At 43.6% G+C, this 23,027-nt stretch overlaps 1 protein-coding gene across 1 annotated transcript in view; it reads left to right on the forward strand.

The window, feature by feature from the left end:
• The first annotated feature begins 2,973 nt into the window (after positions 1 to 2,973).
• golga4 (golgin A4) overlaps positions 2,974 to 23,027 on the forward strand; it is a 66,240-nt gene continuing 46,186 nt past the window's right edge. The window contains exons 1-6 of the mRNA XM_071409363.1: positions 2,974 to 3,179; positions 10,651 to 10,731; positions 15,977 to 16,096; positions 20,020 to 20,088; positions 21,248 to 21,595; positions 22,918 to 22,965. Coding sequence (XP_071265464.1) covers positions 3,099 to 3,179; positions 10,651 to 10,731; positions 15,977 to 16,096; positions 20,020 to 20,088; positions 21,248 to 21,595; positions 22,918 to 22,965 — 747 coding nt within the window. The 5' untranslated portion in view covers positions 2,974 to 3,098. The remainder of the gene's footprint in view (positions 3,180 to 10,650; positions 10,732 to 15,976; positions 16,097 to 20,019; positions 20,089 to 21,247; positions 21,596 to 22,917; positions 22,966 to 23,027) is intronic.

A 23,027-nucleotide genomic window follows, 5' to 3' on the forward strand; every position in this document is an offset into this window, starting at 1 on the left:
CAGATGCAAATGTTTGGTTACAGATACGTGGACGTCACATTACTGTAGTTTTGTTAAGCCAATATCGATCTAGTGGTTTACAGTGCCCTCATCTGTTCAGAGCTTCCACTGCATCTTCACACAAAGGATACACCCCCCAAGTCATGCTGCAACCCTGGCTGCAACCAGCAGAAGTTGATTTAAAAGCCATTTTGTTACATTTTAACAGTAACTATTCAACTGAAAACAGCATGGCTAGCCACACATTTATGTTAGCTCACACAAAACATGGTATGGACATGTTTAGCGTTGCTAGTCGCCTAAATGTCAATAGGGGTGGAACAAGAGTAAAGACTGTTTAGAGGGTGTGGGGGAATAACCATAGCGGGAGCAGCATGACCGTTAAGGGGGGTTTGAGGACCAAGCTGTTCTTGTCTATGTTCTGTATTAGCCTGTCATATATTTTATGTTTTAACGTCCCATCCGTTAATGTAGACCCCATGAAGAGTAGCTGCTGCTTTAGCAACAGCTAACGGGGTTTCTAATAAAATAGTAATACTAGAGGCGAAGCTAGAAGGTTTATTCCGCACCAAAGCCGTCTACAAAAATAAGCCCATGAAGTGAGGATTTTCTGTATGGAGGTCAATGATTGTTGAATTTGGTGAACACTTTTTTTTGCTAATTTGCTACGTGCGGCTTATTTAGTCGAATATAAGTGTTAAAATCATTCGGGTGTTACGAGTGTACTTATAAGTGCACGGCAACTATCTGCCCTCACATTTGCTAGAATGTTCCCATCTGGTCTCGCCTCCACTGCCTGCCTTCCGACTTTGATGTTCTCCCATTGTTAGGCCGGAGACACGAGCATCTCGTCATTATATCGACAATCTCTGCTAATAATAAAGCTTGAATAAGGACGTGCCGAACTACCGAAAACAAACACAGTAACACTTATAACACTTATACACTGCACACTGCCCTAACCCATCTGGACAAGAGGAATACCCATGTGAGAATGCTGTTCATCGATTACAGCTCAGCATTTAACACCATAGTACCCTCCAAACTCGTCATCAAGCTCGAGACCCTGGGTCTCGACCCCGCCCTGTGCAACTGGGTCCTGGACTTCCTGACGGGCCGCCCCCAGGTGGTGAGGGTAGGTAACAACATCTCCACCCCGCTGATCCTCAACACTGGGGCCCCACAAGGGTGCGTTCTGAGCCCTCTCCTGTACTCCCTGTTCACCCACGACTGCGTGGCCATGCACGCCTCCAACTCAATCATCAAGTTTGCGGATGACACTACAGTGGTAGGCTTGATTACCAACAACGACGAGACGGCCTACAGGGAGGAGGTAAGGGCCCTCGGAGTGTGGTGTCAGGAAAATAACCTCACACTCAACGTCAACAAAACAAAGGAGATGATTGTGGACTTCAGGAAACAGCAGAGGGAGCACCCCCCTATCCACATCGACGGGTCAGTAGTGGAGAAGGTGGAAAGTTTTAAGTTCCTCGGTGTACACATCACGGACAAACTGAATTGGTCCACCCACACAGACAGCGTCGTGAAGAAGGCGCAGCAGCGCCTCTTCAACCTCAGGAGGCTGAAGAAATTCGGCTTGTCACCAAAAGCACTCACAAACTTCTACAGATGCACAATCGAGAGCATCCTGTCGGGCTGTATCACCGCCTGGTACGGCAACTGCTCCGCCCACAACCGTAAGGCTCTCCAGAGGGTAGTGAGGTCTGCAGAACGCATCACCGGGGGCAAACTACCTGCCCTCCAGGACACCTACACCACCCGATGTCACAGGAAGGCCATAAAGATCATCAAGGACAACAACCACCCAAGCCACTGCCTGTTCACCCCGCTATCATCCAGAAGGCGAGGTCAGTACAGGTGCATCAAAGCAGGGACCGAGAGACTGAAAAACAGCTTCTATCTCAAGGCCATCAGACTGTTAAACAGCCACCACTAACATTTAGCGGCCGCTGCCAACATACTGACTCAACTCCAGCCACTTTAAAAATGGGAATTGATGGAAATTATGTAAAAATGTACCACTAGCCACTTTAAACAATGCCACTTAATATAATGTTTACATACCCTACATTACCCATCTCATATGTATATACTGTACTCTATATCATCTACTGCATCTTGCCATCTTTATGTAATACATGTACCACTAGCCACTTTAAACTATGCCACTTTATGTTTACATACCCTACAGTACTCATCTCATATGTATATACCGTACTCTATACCATCTACTGCATCTTGCCTATGCCGTTCTGTACCACCACTCATTCATATATCTTTATGTACATATTCTTTATCCCTTTACACTTGTGTGTGTATAAGGTAGTAGTTGTGGAATTGTTAGGTTAGATTACTTGTTGGTTATTACTGCATTGTCGGAACTAGAAGCACAAGCATTTCGCTACACTCGCATTAACATCTGCTAACCATGTGTATGTGACTAATAAAATTTGATTTGATTTGATTTGATTTAAAACTGAAGTCAGAGATTACCAAGTTCCCAGTTGTTTTAAAAGCCGCATTAGTTTTAGACAACCTGTGTGTACTCTGGTTTAACCATGTGATGAATAGATTACACGATTCGGATTTGAGCGAGTTCCCGACACTTGACGCGTTCAAACAACTCGGAAATCTTAGACTTCCAACTTCAGTGCGTTCAAGACAACTGGGAACTCGGGGGGGAACGAGCTCCGACTGGGAAAAATCGTTCTGAACGGACATCCAACTCGGAATTCCAGGTCGGAAACTCGGGCATACTGAAGATCACGGAAGTCATGATTTGACCTCGTTTTAATTCGAGTTCCCAGTTGTCATGAAAGCACCAACTGTGTCACCCCTTTGCCTGTTGAAATCTAGTACTGACTAGCATGTGAACGCTGCAGCACTGGCATTGTTTGTCCCACTCCGCTCGCCGTAGCTTAATAGTCTGTCGCTCATTTTGCTCCACGTCGGCTGCACATGCGCACTACACTGGTCACCTGCAAGAAGAGACGAGTGACCAGGAATAATACTAAATACAGGAATTACATTACAATAAAATACATTTCGCAAGGAAGTAACAACATCTGGATGAAAAGATGTTCAAGAAACTAAAGCAGCAAAAGATAAACGAGGAGCAATTGCCGCAAAGGAATGCGCAGTCACCGCAACAGGCCCAGGTTGGTTTACGAGTTGTCAAACTCAGCTGTTCGAACTAACATGTCATGGTAGATAACTAGCGCGCTAGGCTAGTTGGTTTTCTACCTTAATGTTTTCGCTAAAACAACAACCATAGCCACATTCAAATGTCTATCTTCAAACTATTCTGCAAAACGACTCATTTGCTTGCTGCTCAGAACCGAAAGTGTGGCGATTCCCTAAAATCACGCCAATTCGATACAGTCACGACCGGAAGTGACCCCTTTCGTTGCAGGTTAGGATAATGCTTAATTATCCTAATCTGCTGCGTAATACCGCGTTAAAGACAACAGGGTACTCGGAAATCTCAAACGTCAGTGTGTTCAAGGCAACTGGGAACATGGACAAAAACGAGCTCGGACTGGGAAAAATCTTTTGAATGGTCCTCCAACTTGGAATTCAAACTCTGGCATCTTTCTAGAGTTCTGACCTGAAAATCGCTGACGTCATGATTTTCCGAGTTCCCGGTTGTCTTGAAAGCACCATATGTTCTTTTAACCACTAAGGTATAATAAGAACTCCTAACCTGCTACGAAACGTTGAAAGCCAGTGATATTTTTTTATCATTTGGAGAGTGAAGTCCTGTGTAGGTGTTTGAGCAACACTTGGCTGTGACATGAGCAGAGAGGAATGGAAAGGTAGCTAGGGGGGTTAGGAGTTGAGGATGGGAAGAAGTGGAGTGGTAAAAGGTGGAGGTAGAGTAGTGAGAGTAAAGGTTAAGAAGAAGATGAAGCCTGAGGAGCCTTTGCAGGTCTTGTCGAGGGAGAGTAGTGATGAGGGGGGTTCGGTTTTCAGTGTTGTACTGAGAAGTGGAGTTCAAGGTTTTGGTGAAATTTAATGATGAGGGTAGAGTCATGGCGGTCTGATCGCGTTGGCTATGGAGTTGGAGAGTAAAGTAGGAGCATACCAGCAGCATACCACCTTGCATACCACTGCTGGCGTGCTTCTTGCAGGGTTGGTGCTGTTCAGTCCCTGGATGAGAGACCAGATGCTGCTGCAAGTGGTTTTGGAGGGCCAGTAGGAGGCACTCTTTCCTCTGGTCTAAAAAATATCCCAATGCCCCAGGGCAGTGATTGGGGATACTGCCCTGTGTAGGGTGCCGTCTTTCGGATGGGACGTTAAACGGGTGTCCTGACTCTCTGAGGTCATTAAAGATCCCATGGCACTTATCGTAAGACTAGGGGTGTTAACCCCGGTGTCCTGGCTAAATTCCCAATCTGGCCCTCAAACCATCACGGTCACCTAATATTCCCCAGTTTACGATTGGCTCATTCATCCCCCTCCTCTCCCCTGTAACTATTCCCCAGGTCGTTGTAAATGAGAACGTGTTCTCAGTCAACTTACCTGGTAAAATAACAGATACAAATTTAAAAAGGAGAGGTTGTGTCTGCTAAAGTTCTTTGTGATGGAAGTTTGGTGGTGTGTATCAATGTTAAACAGTATGGGAAGGCGCTCAAACTCAAGCAGGTATGTAAACGTGTGGTTGATAGTAGCCTGCAGGATCAAACTGGACGGCAGTGGGTGAAGGGAGTTATTACAGGAGTTCCAGAATTTGTTAACGTGAAATAAATAAAGGACCACTTGAAGGGAGGCTCTCTTAATGAGGCAAAGCGCCTTCAGATGACACGAGATGGGAAGAAGGTGGATAGCCTGTCAGTGCTACTAAACTTTAAGGATCAGGTACTGCCAGAAAAACAGGATTGGTTATGAGTTATCATGTGCGAGCTTATGTTCCGAAACCATTGTGTTACAATAACTGTCAAAGGTTTGGGCATGTGGCAACAGTGTGTCAAGGAAAAAGGAGATGTGGGGAGAACATGCACATGGGGAATCTGGAGACTGGGTCCAGTTAAAGTGCTGTAACTACTATCAAGTGTGTAACAACTATCAACCCATAGTGTGGCTGATGGGGGTTGTGCAGTCATGGAAAGACAGTTGTAAGTGCAGCAGGTGAGGAGTGAGCGTAAAATCTCGTATGCAGAAGCAGTGAAGGTAGTTCACACAGAAACAAGCGGGGAACCTAGAAGAGCAGATATTCCAGGGCAGGTTGGGTTGCAGGTTGGGCGTGATGTAGTGAGCAGAATGGGGGAGAACACAAGACTGGTAGGAGACATGAGGCAGGTTGTTACATTTGTGACAGAAGCAGTCAATTGCACATAAGAATGACAATCTAAGACTAAGAAGATACCGATCATAGTGGAGCAGGCAGTGAAGTATCTTGGGATCACAGGACTGACATGGGAAAATGTACAGGATGACCTCAATAAGATTGAGAATCATTCTAGCCAGGAATCATTTATTGGTTAGTTGTCATAATGATGTTAATCCTTCAATGGAATGCCAGAAGTTTGATGGCTAATGGGCAGGAGTTCAAACAACAGTTTCTTGAGGAGTTACCAGCCAAACCTGATGTGATATGTCTCCAGGAGACATAGCTGAAACCTACTCTAGATTTTTTTAATACAAGGTTATGTTGCAGTCTGTAGAGATAGGGGAGGAGGGGTGTGTGCTACCTTTATAAAGCGGGTGATCCCATATAGGCATGTGGGAGAGGGAGTTGAACAGGAGTATGTAGTGGTTGGGAGGGGGAATATGCTCATAGTGAAATTTTACAACCCCTGTAAGAGAGTTGCTGTCCCTTGGGAATGTAGAAGGTCAAGATAGGAGACGGGTAATGTGGTGTGGGGATTTTAATGCTCATAGTACGCTCTGGGGAAGGGTACGGATAGATGTAAATGGACAAGTGTTGGAGGATCTACTTGATGAGAAAGGGCTTGAGTCTTAATAATGGCCGGGGAACCAGGATTGACCCAGTAACTGGAAATGAATCTGCTCTGAATCTTACTCTGATCTCAAGTTCAATGGCAGGTAGATGTAGTTAGGAGGTTTTGGAGGAATCTACAGGGGGTAGTGATCACTATCCTATCATGTGTACTGTGGGAATGAGGGTGGAAAATTCAGTAGGACATTCCATTTTTTTAATTGAACCTTTATTTAACTTGGCAAGTCAGTTAAGAACAAATACTTATTTACAATGAAGGCCTACACCGGCCAAACCCGGACGATACTGGGCCAATTGTGTGCCGCTCTATGGGACTCCCAATCATGGCCGGTTGTGATACAGCCTGGATTCGAAACAGGGTCTCTGTAGTGAAGCCTCTAGCACTGAGATGCAGTGCCTTAGACCGCTGCGTCACTCAGGAGCCCAAATGGATTGGATTGAGGAGATGGATATTTGGGAAAGCGGAGTGGGGTCAGTTTCAGGACTTGAGTGAACAGGAGCTGTCTCAGGTTGATCTCAATTCAGGTATAGAAACAGTGAATGATAGAGTAAGAGGTGCAATAGTCGGGGCTGCAAGCCAAGGGATTCCTATGGGTACAGTAAGGCGAACGAGTAACTCAGTTCCCTGGTGGACTGAGGAGTGTAGAGAAGCTGTGAAAGATAGGAAGCGGGCTTTCAGAATGTTGAAACGGTCCCATAATTTCCAGCACAGGATTCAGTATAAACAAGCAGTAGTAAGGAGGATCATTAGGACAGATAAGAGGCAGGACCACTCCCGTGGGAGAGGTTTGGGGGATGATTTAGAAGATGAGTAAGGTCAGATGAGATTGGGATCTCCCTGTGCTGAAAAGTGGAGAGATGGTTGCAGTGAGAGATATGGAGAAGGTAGATGTTAGCCCAGGCATTTGTGAAGGTGCACAGCTCAAATAATCTGACAGAAGAGGGGCAGCATGGGGGAGAGAGGGTCAGAGGAGAACATCTGGAGGTCCTGGATCAGAGAGCGATGGTGGAGGATGCATTGAATGCCCCTTTTATGTGGCCTAAGATGAAGAGAACTTTAGCTAAAGCTGGGGTAGCATATCCTGAGAGGAGGAGATGTTACATCATGATGGTTCGTCTCAGTGACACTGCAATGAGGAAAGTATTGTGCCTTTACAATAAGGTGTGGCAGGAAGAGAAACTGCCTGGAAGTTGGAAGCAGGCTTTAGTGGTGCCGATATGGAAACCAGGGAAATACCCTACTTGTCCTTCAAGCTATAGGCCGATAGCATTCACATCTCATGTATGTAAACTTATGGAAAGGATGATAACAGAAAGGCTGACTTACTTTCTGGAGAGTAGAGGACTAATGTCACCAGACTAAAGTGGGTTTAGAAAAGGCAGGGGAACGATGGATCTTGTACTGTGCCTTGAGTCAGTCATACGGAAGGAACAGGCAAATAAGGAGGTGGTAGCTGTTTCCTTTGATGTACAGAAGGCCTGATATGATGTGGAAGGATGTCAGGGGGGTTGGAGGAAAGGTTTTTAACTGGATAAGGGTTTTTCTTTTGGCTGATCAATAGAAGTGAGGGTGTGGAGCTCTTTGTCAGAAAGCTATGAGGTAGATAATGGTACCTCCCAGGGAACTGTCATTAGTCCTTTGTTCTCTATTATGATTGGCAATGTGTTATCCTAGGTGAGACCTGATATTGGGAGGTCATTGTTTGCGGATGACGGGGCACTGTGGAAGAGAGGGAGAAATATTACCCATACAGCCAGGAAAGTTCAAGAAGCGATTAGTGAAGTTGATCAGTGGTCCATCAGGTGGGGCTTTGAATTTTCAGTTGAGAAAACACCGGGGGGGGGAGGTTTCTACATGAAGGTTGGGGAGGAAATATACTTGAAGCTGTATGGAAGGAATCTTGAGAGGGTGGGAGGGTTTAGGTTGCTGGGGGTCTGGTTTGACACTCAAATGACATGGACAGAGCATATTAATAACAGTAGTTCTCAAAGGATAGAAAATATTGAATGTGATGCGTTGCCTGTCAGGAATGGAGTGGGGGGCAGATAGAATGGTGTTAAATGCTATATATAGCGCTGTTAAGGTCCTCACTGGATTATGGAAGTGTAGCATATGGATCAGCAGCTCAGACATCTTTAAAACGTTTTTTTAAAAGCTAGATGTAATCCAGGACCAAGCCCTAAGACTATGTTTTGGAGCACTCAGGACCTCCCCGGTGGCAGCGATGCAGGTAGAGTTGAGAGAGATGCTGTTAAAGTTAAGACAACTAACCATGACATATTGGGTAAATCTACAAGGACATAAGGTTACACATCCTAAATAAAAGGTACTCCTATGGTGCTGGGAACACTAACAGAATCCGAATACAAGTTTTGGGTGGATAGTCAATGGCATGGCGAGAGAGATGGGGTTGTTTGGGAGGGAGTTTATGTGGTTCTTCCTGCTATCCCACCTTGGTTGCTCCCTCAGCCAGTGATAGATTCAGGATTGCTTGAGATGGTAAGAGCTATTGAGGAAAGAGTAGATTTAGTTGTAAGTGAACATTTTAAGAACACAATACTATGCTTTCTTGAATATATTCACATATGGATCTAAGGACCCCAAACAGCTTTTAGTGTTCCTGAGTTTAAGGTGGCAGTGACAAAAAGCAACGGATAATTTATCTGTTTACACAATGGAGTTGATGGCCGTACTCTTGGCTGCAGAGTGGGTGGAGGAGGTGAGGCCAGGCAGGGTACTTATCTGCTCTGATTCCTGTGTAGCACTGATGAGCTTAAAATAATGTGTGTCTCGGAGCAGACAGATGTGTTGTATGAGGTTTTGCAGTGCTTGTATAGGGTAAGACTAATGGGGATATTTGTGATGTTCCTCTGGGTACCAGCTCATGTGGGAGTAGAATTATTATTCTTTTTTTTTGTTGATATATATTTTTTTAAACATAACCTTTATTTAACTAGGCAATTCAGTTAAGAAAAATTTGTATTTACAATATCGCCAAGCAGGCTTTTAAACATCCTAATGTTGAGATGGAATTGTCAATCAGTAAAGCAGAAGCCAAGGGGTTGGTTAAAAACAAATGGCAAGAGTTGTGGAAAAGGGAGGGAAAGGGAAGACACCTGTATAAGGTTCAGGAAATGGTGGGTGCAGGGAGGTCCTCAGGCTGAGCGACAAGGGAGGAACGTGTAATCGCAAGGCTGAGACAGACACACAAGGCTCAATAGTACATTGAAATTGGTGGGGACATATCCAACTGGGAGTTGTGATCATTGTCAGGAGGAGATGGAGACAGTGGAACACGTTCTATTTCAATGCCAGAAATATGGGAGGAAAAGGGAGCGATTGTTATTATATTTGAGAAGTAATGTGGTTGAAGAGCCAAGATTAAGTGAACTGCTGGGGAAATCTTCAGGGGATTTAGTATTTACTTATGTATTTTGTTTCCTTGAGGCAAGAATAGACCTTCCCTGTCTCTGATCCACACTCCAGTCCAGTTGGTGGTGGTAATGCACCTATTCTTAAAGTTGGTTGCCAACCGCTATAAAAAAAAATCCACAGAAGAAGAAAGGGCCTCCTGAATGGCGCAGAGGTCTAAGGCACTGCACCGCAGTGCTTGAGGTGTCACTAAAGCTCCGGGTTTGATCCCAGGCTGTGTCACTGCCGGCCTTGACCGGAAGACCCATGAGGCGGTGCACAATTGGCCCAGCGTCGTCTGGGTTAGGGGAGGGTTTGGCCGGCCGGCTCCTTGTGGCGGGCCGGCACCTGCAAGCTGACTTAGGTCACCAGTTGGACAGAGTTTCCTCCAACACATTGGTGCGAGCTGGCTTCTGGGTTAAGCGAGCAGTGTGTCAAGAAGCTGTGTGTCTTGCCAGGGTCGTGTTTTGGAGGACACATGGCTCTCAACCCGACTCCGTAGCGGAGTTGCAGCAATGGAACAAGACTGTAACTACCTATTGGGCATCATGAAAATGTGGAGAAATGGGTAAAAGTACAACAAAGAAAGAAAGAAGAATGGTACGAAAAGTCACTTCCGGTCGTAGATGTATCGAAGTGTCGTGTTTTTAGGGAGTCGTGTCTGAGCAGCTTCAAACCAAAGTCTAGCTAGCTATGCTAATCTATACTAGAGTCATGTGACTTTAAAAAAAACACAATAGCAGAACAATAATCAAAGTTTTGTCTACATTTAATCAAACAAGTGTAGCTGTCTGTGGAACCATTACATTTGTCCCAGCCAGCCAGATCATCTTTAAATAATTGATTGACTGGACTTGTTAGTACTGTAGCTACAGTTACTGTCTAGCCAGTCAGCTGGTGGCTTCATTTGGACAGCTCCATGCATGTCACTCCTACTGGATAATAATTTCATTTTAACCCATGATGACTGTGTATCTCAAGGTAATGTTTTATTCCATAGTCTGTGTCTATAAAACCTGTCTGTCAAGCTGGCAATGTTTACAGAAAATAGTAGCCTATTGTTTAGTAAGGGTAGCTTGGTCTTTTAGTGAGTCAACACTAGAATCTTACCTAAAGATAGCCAAGGGAAAAAACAATATTATCTAGCTTTAACAGATGCATATTTCTTGTGTAGAGTGAAGTCCTTACTCTGTGGACTTGAACATGTTGGACAAATGTGTTGTTTATATCATGATAAATATCAATAATTTCCCCTAAGATGGGCCCTGGGGAGAGACGTAGCAGCCACACACACCCCTCCCTGCACCAAGATACCTCAGCCTCACCTAGTGATAGAGAGGTAAGACATGAGCCTCAATGACGTATGTAATATCATCTGACCTGCACTAAAGTCTTCTGTTGATGTGCTTTGGCTCTACACTGCAACAGCAACTTTTGCCGGCAGGAGAAATTGGCCTACAGTATGCACTGCCTTGTTAGGATCACTTTCTTATAAGGATTGCTTGAAATAATGTTATATTAGTCCTAGATCTTACGCTTCGGGCTAGTTTCTCGGAAACCTATGAAGCCTAGTCCTGCCCAGACTACAAAACACTTTCAATTGAGGTTCTAGAAACTAAGATTAATCTGTGTTCAGGAAACTGTCCCTCATCATTAGACATAGATGATATGATGTGTAGGTCCCAAAGCCCTGGTTACCTTCTCTTCCTCCAACACCTATTGGAATGATGACTTCAACTCAGGTCCTGGAGGGCCAAAAAACTTCTGGTTTTCACCCTCTCCTTCGAATCAGGGACTGATTCAGACCTCGGACACCAGGGGCCTCATTTATCAATATTACGTATATGCTATTCTAAAATACTACTTTCGAACGGAATTTAGAATGTTCGTACGAATAGAAAAAGGGTGATTTATCAAATAATCCTATGAGCCTCATACGCACACCGGTAGGAAGTAACTATCGTGGAAATTCTAACCAAAAAGAAGAGAGACTGTAGATTCTTCAAACAACAACTTGGAGCAGTTAACAATCACTCAATCGTGCAGAGTTAAGGGCCCAATGAACAGAGTTGGGTTTCAGCTTTTATAGTCAAGTACAACGTCTTTGTTTACATGGTGGTTAGCAGATGTGTGGAAACAGGGGCGGGAACATGGTGTAAAAGGTGATTCGCTTGTCTGTGCAGATTAAGATAGCTGACTTTGCCACAGCTCACACCATTGTCTGTTCCTTCCTGCACGTTTCCACACAGCTGAGTTCCTGCAGATAGTAAAACATGGGATGTGTCACATGTTGCGGTCGCACCCAAACGGCTCTTAGCTATACACCCAGTGTTATGACTAAGTCACACAGACACGTTTGTATCAGTAAAAAAACACTAACAAATAACAATAGATCGTTCTCTTAAGTGAAATGTTTAATTTGTCATTTTCCCCCACATAACCATTGATAAATACCAATTGTTCTCAGTGCTCGTGCACTGATATATGGTCAAATTCCCCCCTTTAAAGCCTGTGGGGAATATACAACGCGGTGAGGTGCTAGTGTCAGAGATTGAGTACAACCAAAAGTTGTTATTTGACTCGCACAGTTGTGGCTTGACCAATAAAAATAAAAACATGGCAACAAAGAGAAGACCATTAAGACAATGAGTTGCTGTAGCAATGACAAATCTACTTCAAATGAGTAGGCAACACTCACCAATAAGCCATCCATCCTCGACAGCTTCCTCCTGTAGGTGTTTAGGCCAATATTGCTTTTATGCAGAATGAAAGAGTTGTACTTACCATCACATTCAGCAATGTCTTTTGCGCATCATATAGCCTATCACCTGCGCATTAAGAGTGGAAGCCTTCACATACAGTACCAAAAGTCAAAGGTTTGGACACACCTACTCTTTCAAGGGTTTTTCTTTATTTTTCTTTCTACGTTGTAGAATAATAGTGAAGACATCAAAACTATTAAATAGCACATATGGAATCATGTAGTAACCAAAAAAGTGTTAAACAAATCAAAATATATTTAAGATTTTAGATTCTTCAAAGTAGCTGCCCTTTGCCTTGATGACAGCTTTGCACACTCTTGGCATTTTCTCAATCAGCTTCACGAGGAATGCTTTTCCAACAGTCTTGAAGGAGTTCCCACATATGCTGAGCACTTGTTGGCTGCTTTGCCTTCCCTCTGCGTTCCAACTCATCCTAAACCATCTCAATTGGGTTGAGGTCAGGGGATTGTGGAGGCCAGGTCATCTAATGCAGCACTCAATCACACTCCTTGGTCAAATAGCCCTTACACAGCCTGGAGGTGTATTTTGGGTCATTGTCCTGTTGAAAAACAAATGATAGTCCCACTAACCACAAACCAGATGGGTTGGCGTATTGCTGCAGAATGCTGTGGTAGCCATGCTGGTTAAGTGTGCCTTGAATTCTAAATAAATCACAGACAGTGTCACCAGCAAAGCAACGTCACACCACCTCCTCTGTGCTTCATGGTGGGAACCACACATACGGAGATCATCCGTTCACCTACTCTGTGTCTCACAGACACAGCGGTTGGAACCAGAAAACTTTGATTTGGACTCATCAGACCAAAGGACAGATTTCCACCGGTCTAATGTCCATTTCTCGTGTTTCTTGGCCCAAGCAAGTCTCTTCTTATTATTGGTGTCCTTTAGTAGTGGTTTCTTTGCAGCAATTTGACCACGAAGGCCTGATTCACGCAGTCTCCTCTGAACAGTTGATGTGTCTGTTACTTGAACTATGTGAAGCATTTATTTGGGCTGCAATTTCTGAGGCTGGTAACTCTAATGAACGTATCCTCTGCAGCAGAGGTAACTCTGGGTTTTCCTTTCCTGTGGCGGTCCTCATGAATGCCAAGAGTGTGCAAAGCTGGCATCAAGGCAAAGGGTGGCTACTTTGAAGAATCTCAAATATAAAATATATTTGTGTAACACTTTTTTGGCTACTACATGATTCCATATGTGTTATTTCATAGTTTTGATGTCTTCACTATTATTCAACATTGTAGACAATAGAAAAAATTAAGAAAAACCCTTGAATGAGTAGGTGTCTAAACTTTTGACTGGTACTGCAGTTGAACTCATTGGGATGGTGTTTTTTTGGTGACGTTTGTGGCGCCTTGCGGCGTTCGTATTTGGGAACCCATTGATGCAAAGAAAATCCTCTTGACTTCAACCTGTTGTGCGATGGTGTATGGAAATTGTATGTTAGTTTGTTTTGCTGCTGATTTGCATTCAAAACATTGTCTCATCGAGGGCTGTGAGATGCCGCTCAGCAAGCTCCCGCTAAAAAGTGGCCGTTGCCAAAAACCCGAGGGTGGATAGCACTTGGATGTGCACCGGAATGGCATGTCTTTGCCTTTTTAAAGTAGGTCTTAAATCCTTGCAAAAATCCTAGAAGATTGGCTCATCTGATATCGTTTCCCAAAATCAATCTGTACTTTTTGGAAAAAAAAGTCCCACCTGTCTCTTAAAAACACCTCTGCTAAATGCAGCGTGTGACAAATCTTCCAACAGAGCAAGATCAACCTAATTCGATTTCCCATTATCAAATATTTTTTTTGTATTTCAACAATGGTTTCACTTTCACACGTGCCTCTAATTTAACAAATGACTGTAGTTTATATGGATTATTATCGTAACAAATGCACTGATGTGGGAATTCACAATGGAAATACAATGAAACTGAAAATTATTCAGATATTTTCAAGATATATTTTCCCCATTCTACGCTTGACAAGCAGCAAGTTCTCTTATTCCACCACTTGGCATGGCTGTGTCTAAATTTACACACACTCTCAAGCAAACGTTCATATTGATAAATCTCACACTTTCCGTGGAAATTATCCCACACATGGTTTATGCACAGATTTGTGCCTTTGCATGATTGATAAATAAGGCCCCAGGTGAGTGCAATTTTCTACCAGAAGTGTTTCGGCCCTCCGGGACCTGAGTTCAAGAGCCCTGACTTGGGCCTATGTCTGCAGTGCTTCCAGAGGACTACGCCGCCATGCTCTGCTGCATCATAAAACTGCCCTAATGCATATCCAAGGGTGTAAAGTTTCTGTAGCCTCACCCAAAGGATAAGCTGTTCAACCAGTATCATCCCTTAAGTCTCAGCCCTGCATCGTTTTAAAGCTGATTAAAACAAACCATGACCAACACGGATGGAGGCAATTCAGCCTAATTAGTGGAAATTGGGGACTAAGTAGTCAGACCATTCAGGGCCCCAGGGGTTCAGTTAAGGACCTGCTTAATTTCAATCACTTATTAGGCCTGAAAACTAGGTTTTTATCCAATAAATTACCAAATGAATAGGGTTAAGAAATATGTCCACTATTGAAAAGAAGCTAAACCTTTTTGACTGTCTTCACCAAGTCCTAGCCAATTGTTTGGTTATTTTATTGTTCAAGACTAGGATAGTACTTCAGTTAATTCCATGGGTGAACCACAATGTGTCGGCATGCCAAGTTTTTTTCTAATGACCTCTGCCTTTGGAATGTAGCCTAAACAAGTGAGTGACGTGTTCTCAGGTAGACTGCTCTGAGGAAGTAGCCTAGGCCATTATGCAGCAATTAGGAACTCTGATCTATTGAGACAGACGTTTAACTTTAGTTAAGGTGTAGGTGGATGGATCTCAATGAATGGCAATATATACAACAGCATTTTAATATTAGGACTTTGACTTATAGTGTTTTGTACAGTAAATCCAATTTGGCATATCCATGTCGTCAGATAAAAAAATATATACATTTTACCAAAGATCATAGGCTAAACAACTTTATTTTCAACACATCCATTTCAAAATCCATTGTAAGAAATAAGCTACCTCAGCAAATTATTTATTGATTCCGCATTTTAAATCTCAACTCAAGCCTAAGATATTCACCAACCAAATCCAGCCTAAGGTAGTGAATTGTAGGCTAAATGTTTCAGGCTTCCAGCCCTTTGACAGCATCCGGCTTTATCATCTCCCCTGAAGGAATGCCATTCCCACTATATGGCTTCAGATAGCCTAGAGGCATCTTCTTCCTCCTCATCGTATTCAAATCATCTCTAGCTCACCGTCAGCTCCAGCCTTTACTCCTTTGACTTCACTGTTTCTGTGCCCCACAAAAATGTAGGCAAATTAGCCCCATAAAAATGTTTAGCTTAATGATGACTTGGACATCCTTGTTTAAAAGACAAGATATTGACATTTAGGCCTACCTTTCTATCAATCTCATGAAAGGCTATTTCACAATGGAGGACACAGATACTAGGATGTCAAATTCAGTAAATGCCACATAGCCCTACTGTTGATTGGGTGTTCTTTCCATCTTTTCTTTCTCTCTGTCTCTCTTTGACCAGTCTTTCGCTCTCTCTGTGTTTTTCCTCTGTCTCTTTGTCAGATTCTTTCACTTTCGTTTTCTCTCTCTGACCAGTGTCTCTCCAGAGAATCTGGGCAGAGACTACACTCTCCTCAGCGCTGTTTCACTCACTCTCATGGTGTTGTTGTTTTTCTCATTGCTCTCTGTCCCCCCCTCATCTGTTGTCCTGTTGACACACTGACCTTTGACCTGGGGTCAGGTGCTGGCCGGGATGATAGCCGAACCTGCTTTTCTCTCTGAGTATACTATCTTTGCTCTGGACCAATCAAAGCCACCCCCCAAAGCACCTCAGGCTCAGGTTGCTCAGGTAGCCAGTGCGGTGAGTTCGGTTCGCCCCCCTCACACCCACCCCTGCCTCCTCTCCTCCTCCTGCCCCTCTCGTTTTCCTTTCCTCGCTCCTGGGTAGAGGGTAGAGGAGCTGGCCTGCTGTTTAGAACCAGTGAAGACTGCTTGCACCCTGCTCTCTCTGTCTTTTCCTCCTCCTTATCTGTTTTCTTTGATGTTCGTAACTTGAAGGCATCTCATCCCCACCTAACCTTGCATCTAATCCCTTGGGAGTGATTGTTGGTTTGTAAATGTGACTGTTGGGATAGAAGCTTGTTGTGCTTTCGTCAGTATGCCGGTTTGTTGTTATCCAATAGTCTCTTTCAGTTGTCTCTGAATTGACAGAAATGGATGTTATGCCGATTTCCCTTTGTCTTTAGTTATCCTTTATATATAGTTGCTTGCCCCTGAAACCCTACCAACCTCCTGTATAGTTAACTATAGATTTTATTCCCTTCCTCGTTCCCACTTCTCACCCCAAAAGTTTTCTGTTGGAGAGTTTATAGTCATGGGATCCACCTCCGGACCTTCTCTACTTAGCTTGCATAGTTGAAGCTTTTCCTAGAGCAATGAAAGATTTTCCTTTATTTCGTTTTATACATATTTACCCTTCTCAATATAATTGATTAGTAGTGGTCAAACAAACAGCCCATCCAACAATACAATACCCTTCCGTTTGGTGTTGAGTGACATTTATATTAAAAACGATCGTACACCAAAACAACCAAGCTGGTGTTGGGAACTAGCATAATGCAGGGGGAACTAGAATAATGCATTCCTTTTCCTCCTCACTTCATCTATTGAAATACCATTGGAAAGTACCACACAATACATTGGTCTCAATCTCATGCTCTTAGAATAGACCAAGTTGTCCCCCCTGAAATATTTAGCTAGCCAGCAGGGTTGGGGTTGGCATTACAATTGACTTCCTGAATTTAAATGGAATTGACCCCACAGACAGACTAGGCTACAGGCTAGATTGCTGTTGAAAAACAGAGCACAATGGGCTGGCTAGCCTCATCTGTCTGTCTGGAGGATTTACACATGATCTGCATTTAGAGATGGGCTTAATCCTTCTCTAGGCTGTCATCACACTCATCTAGAATTAACAAGTTATCGTTACTCATTCTGTGTCTATTACTTTTATTACGTGTTTTATTTTTCTATATTTTCTTTCTTTCTGCATTATTGGGAAGGGCCCGGGACCATTTAACAAAATATCATCACTCTTCACCTGATTATAATATAGTATGTGTTTTACTATAACTTTGGAATCAACAGATATTGCAAATTATAGGCTATTTGTTTAAATAATAGGTACTGACTCAGAGATATGTTACTGTTTTGAGCAATGTTAAGTTGGAATCACTTCCTAATATTAGCCCATAAATGTAATCTGTTTGTGGCCATGTGTGTGACCATGTGTATTTGTACAAAACATTTAACTTGGAAGTAAATGGTAAATGTGCCTTTTTTATAAACACGCAGCCTATTTGTTCCTCATAACTGCAGAGAGCTGTTCAGTGTAACACACTGACATACTAACCTGTCCTTAGCCCTCTTGGAGTCCTCTAGCAGTTAACCTGTTAGCCTAGTTTCTTACTGTGTTTGAGTGCAGAGACTGCAGACGTCCTCTACTTCTGACCTTGAAACACAGTATCAGTGTAGCTCTGATTTCCACCGCCTGGTGTCTGGAAGCCAAGCCAGGCTGGCATAGTTGTCTGTTGACACAGAATCGTTAGTCATCTGTTGGCTTGGTACAACTGCAGAGGGGAAACTATGATGTGTCCTGAATGTCAGGGATGCACCCTATTCCCAACAAATGGAATACATAGTGCACTATGTAGGGAACACAGCCGACATCCTTCTGTTTGGCTAGATATCCCTTTATATGCCCTGCCAGATTGTGTACAACTACAGAGACTATGGCACATGTTGCTGGTACGCTAGCCTGACTGACTGTCTGGAATGTCTGACACAGTACCACCATACCAGTACTGTTGTCACCTGCTAAAGATATCCCTTACAAACCTGCCCTGGCACATCCTCCAGCACTACACTGCTTATACCTATCCAGCCCCCTTAGATCTGCCAACATTGATGGGTTAGGGCCAAGGGGAAGGAGTAGAGAGCTAATTAGACAACCGGCTTACACACCCTGACAGACTGTGTAAAACTACAGAAAGACTGCATCCTGCTGTCTTCAGTGTTCCCATCCAGACTGTCAGTACGGTTAGTCATCATGCCTTGGCCAGTGGCTTAACAGACTGTGTACAACAACTAAAACTAGGCTGCTGGTCAATGATGCCACTGTCAGTCTTCACATCCAGAGTGACAGTACTGTTTTCCTCCTTTGTGTGCCCTGTCTGCACACACAGCCTAACGTAAACAGCATTTTGGAATGACTGTTTGGGTGTAGTTGTAGTCAGCCTTCTGAGTCTGGGTTGTAGGGGTGGGGATGGGTTGTGTCTAGACATTAGGCCATGTATAATTCATTGATTGAGAGCAAGTCAGGCCTGTTTTCCACTACTCTGAGTCTCTCACTCAGCCGCTCTGGGGCTCTTCCCTTTGTCTGCCTGGAAGACAGGGTTAGGGGGCATTGGTTTGACCTACAAACACTCACACTCAGATCCAAAGTCAAATTAAATGACCTGTTTTTGTAGTCAAAACAGACCCTGCTGCTTTGTAGCCTCACAGCAAACCAGACACATTGTGAAATGTGTCCCTTCTCATCAGTTTCAAATCGTAACCTCAAACTCCCATAATACATTTGTATAGAGGTTTTCATTTGTTGAACCATCATTTATTAATATTTTTGATACTTTGCAATGGGTGTATAACTCTGTCTGTAATACGTTTGTTTCATGTGTAAGTGTGCTCTCAACATTTCTTTGTAACTGGGACAGCTTCTTGACTGGTATCACTGGTCGGATTTAAAGATCACACTTGCAGAACACCCCTTGCTTTTCTTATCTAGTATCAATGTTACTCAAAGGAGGAGAGGAGGGAAGGAAACTGTTAACAAGCTTACAAGTAGGCCAACAACTGGGTCGTGTTCATTAGGTCACTCTGTAGCAAAATATTTAAAAAACCCTTTAAAACTGAAGATGACAATTTCAGGCAACCCCTCCCTCTTTCAGTCCATTTTCTTCTGTTTGGTGGCTGATGCACCAAACTCTGATCTTTTCTATAACCAACCAGCCAGGCTACCCAGCTAATGTTCACAACAACACTACTACACCTGTCTCTACTATGTTCTAGTTAACCTACAATAACATCCTGCTGCAGTGATCCACAGCAATGCCAAACCTTTGACCTTCAACCTCTTCATCTACTGGCTCCTCTAATCAAGTTTGACTGTTTTTGACCTCATGGCTACTGTGTAGAAAGATGGCTACCAGTTGTAGTTTTTAATGGCTACTAGTTGTAGTTCTATTTGAACTCCTATCTGTTCTGTTACTGTATGTTGTACAGTAGAGATGCCTTCTATCTTGTAATTTAACCCCTCTGTTTAATCCAAGTTTGCATGAGGGTACCCAACTACAGTACCCATAAGCCCCTGCATTGCTCCTGTCCTAGCAATACTAATATTCAGAGCCATGTATATACATGGCTCTGCTAATATTGCTTGATCCTATACAGAGTAATCAAGGTGTAGCGGTACTGTGCACGATGGCTGGGTGTGGGACATATGGAAGACTAACAGGTCCAGGTACCAGGGCTGCGTCTGAAATTGCACCCTATTCACTATGGCCCCTATATAGTGCACTACTTTGTCACCAGGGCCCATAGTCAAAAGTAGTGGTCAAAAGTTTTTCACTACTGTATATAGGGAATAGTGTGCCATTACAGACACAGCCCTGGTTTAACCATGGCCTAGGTTGTTCTAACCTCTTTCTCTCCTGCCTCCTGCTATAGAGTGGCAGGAGAAGTGCCACAGGATCACCTAGAGGAAGCATCAATGGAGATGGGAGGGCTTCTCCTCAGGCAAGTTACCTCATTCTCCTAACACCTTTCTCTGGCTTTTCTGTTTCCATTTAAATGTGGTTATTGATGTGTCCTGAAGAGGTAATAAAGCAACTAAGAATACAAGTTAAGATGCTATGCCAGTTAGGCCTAATCAGCTGCAGAGGAAGATGCATTCTGATAAATGTGCCATTTGGATAAAGTCTAGGCCTAACAATAGGAGTGGTTTAAATCAAGTTTATTTTATATAGCCCTTCGTACATCAGCTAATATCTCGAAGTGCTGTACAGAAACCCAGCCTAAAACCCCAAACAGCAAGCAATGCAGGTGTAGAAGCACGGTGGCTAGGAAAAACTCCCTAGAAAGGCCAAAACCTAGGAAGAAACCTAGAGAGGAACCAGGCTATGAGGGGTGGCCAGTCCTCTTCTGGCTGTGCCGGGTGGAGATTATAACAGAACTATGCCAAGATGTTCAAAATATTCATAAGTGACAAGCATGGTCAAATAATAATCATGAATAATTTTCAGTTGGCTTTTCATAGCCGATCATTAAGAGTTGAAAATAGCAGGTCTGGGACAGGTGGCGGTTCCATAACCGCAGGCAGAACAGCTGAAAGTGGAATAGCAGCAAGGCCAGGCGGACTGGGGACAGCAAGGAGTCATCATGCCCGGTAGTCCTGACGTATGGTCCTAGGGCTCAGGTCCTCCGAGAGAGAGAAAGAAAGAGAGAACGAGAGAATTAGAGAGAGCATACTTAAATTCACACAGGACACTGGATAAGATAGGAGAAGTACTCCAGGTATAACCAACTGACCCTAGCCCCCCGACACATAAACTACTGCAGCATAAATACTGGAGGCTGAGACAGGAGGGGTCAGGAGACACTGTGGCCCCATCAGAAGAAACCCCCGGACAGGGCCAAACAGGAAGGATATAACCCCACCCACTTTGCCAAAGCACAGCCCCCACACCACTAGAGGGATATCTTCAACCACCAACTTACAATCCTGAGACAAGTTTAGTTGATTATCTTTAACCCATGCATGTGGAAACACTCATTCATATCCCACGTGTCTCTAGCTATCTATGTACATTCCCATGTGTTTCAGTTCAATATAGTTGACTGCCATCTGGAAATGAATAACTTAAAGTAATACACTCTCCTGTCCATCCTCATACAGAGAGAAGAGCCCCAGTCGTTTGCCCAGAAGCTACAGCTCCGCGTCCCCTCTGTGGAGTCTCTCCTCCTCCGCGGTGCCAGCCGAGCCGAGGGCCTCTTCCGTTCCCCGTCTAAAGAGAGCCTGAACCGCAGCCCCTCTCTCAACTCCCTCACCCCCCTGGGGGAGAGTGAGCCCCTGGCCTCCCCCTCTGCCACCCCAGCCTACGACCCTCCATCAGACATCGAGAGCGAGGCAGAGGAGTCGTATGGTAGCCCTGAGTCCCTGCCGGCCCTGTCTAAAGAACAGCTGATCCATCGGCTACACAGGGTGGAGAAGAGCCTGGGGAACTACAGAGGGAAATACTCAGAGGTGGGGGTCATGAGACACTACAGCAGTGGTACTACATGGTACATCCTTTAGTGGGGCTTGTGGAAATCAGTCTCAAAAGAAATCAGTGTAATCACTAAATAATTATCAGGTAATTACCAGTTCAGCAAGTCATTCAGAACGGCTAAAACAGGGAGGTGGCCTGCTGTATGTCTACAATACACCTCTATGGGATGTACAAGTCACTATGATCAGTCTTCTCTCGCTCATCCAGTTGGTCTCAAATACAGATGACCAGAGTAGGGAGTTGGCCTGCTATGCATACAGTGCATTCAGAAAGTATTCAGATCCTTTGACTTTTTACACATTTTGTTACATGCCTCATTCCAAAATGGATGGAAAAAATCAATAATCCTCATCAATCTACACACTACCCTATCATGACAAAGTGAAAACAGGTTTTTAGAAATGTTTGCAAATGTATTCAAAATAAAACACAGAAATACCTTATTTACATAAGTATTCAGACCCTTTGCTATGAGACTCGAAATTGATCTCCGGTGCATGCTGTTTCCATTGATTACACAGCGTTGTACGAGATCTTCAGTTTCTTGGCAATTTCTCGCATGGAATAGACTTAATTTCTCAGAACAAGAATAGACTGACGAGTTTCAGAAGAAAGTTCTTTGTTTCTGGCCATTTCGAGCCTGTAATCGAACCCATAAATGCTGATGCTCCTGATACTCAACTAGTCTAAAGAAGGCCAGTTTTATTGCTTCTTTAATCAGGACAACAGTTTTCAGCTGGGCTAACATAATTGCAAAAGGGTTTTCTAATGATCAATTTGCCTTTTAAAACGATCAATTTGGATTAGCTAACACAACGTGCCATTGGAACACAGGAGTGATGGTTGCTGATAATGGGCCTCTGTACGCCTATGTAGATATTCCATTAAAAATCAGCTGTTTCCAGCTACAATAGTCATTTACAACATGAACAATGTCTACACTGTTTTTCTGATCAATTTGATGTTATTTTAATGGACAAAAAATGTGCTTCTTTCAAAAACAATGATATTTCTAAGTGACCCCAAACTTTTGAACGGTAGTGTATGTTAAAAAAAATGTGTGTAACAATTTCTAAGAACCTGTTTTTGCTTTGTCGCTATGGAGTATTGTGTGTAGATTGATGAGAGGGAAAATGATTTAATCAATTTTCAAAATTAGACTGTAATATAACAATGTGGAAGTCAAGGGGTCTGAATACTTTCTGGATATACTGTATATCTCTGTATGTACAGCTATATTTGATTTACCTTTCTAACCATTCTCCTTCTCTCTCTGTGTGTGTCTGTCTCTCTACAGTTGGTCACTACCTACAGAACAGTTCAGAGAGATAAGGAGAAGACCCAGGTGATTTTCATAAACCACCTCAACACCAGATTACATATAGTGATGCTCTGTACTATTGGGAG

The sequence above is a fragment of the Salvelinus alpinus genome, chromosome 7, assembly GCF_045679555.1.
Source record: "Salvelinus alpinus chromosome 7, SLU_Salpinus.1, whole genome shotgun sequence".
NCBI lineage: Eukaryota > Metazoa > Chordata > Actinopteri > Salmoniformes > Salmonidae > Salvelinus > Salvelinus alpinus.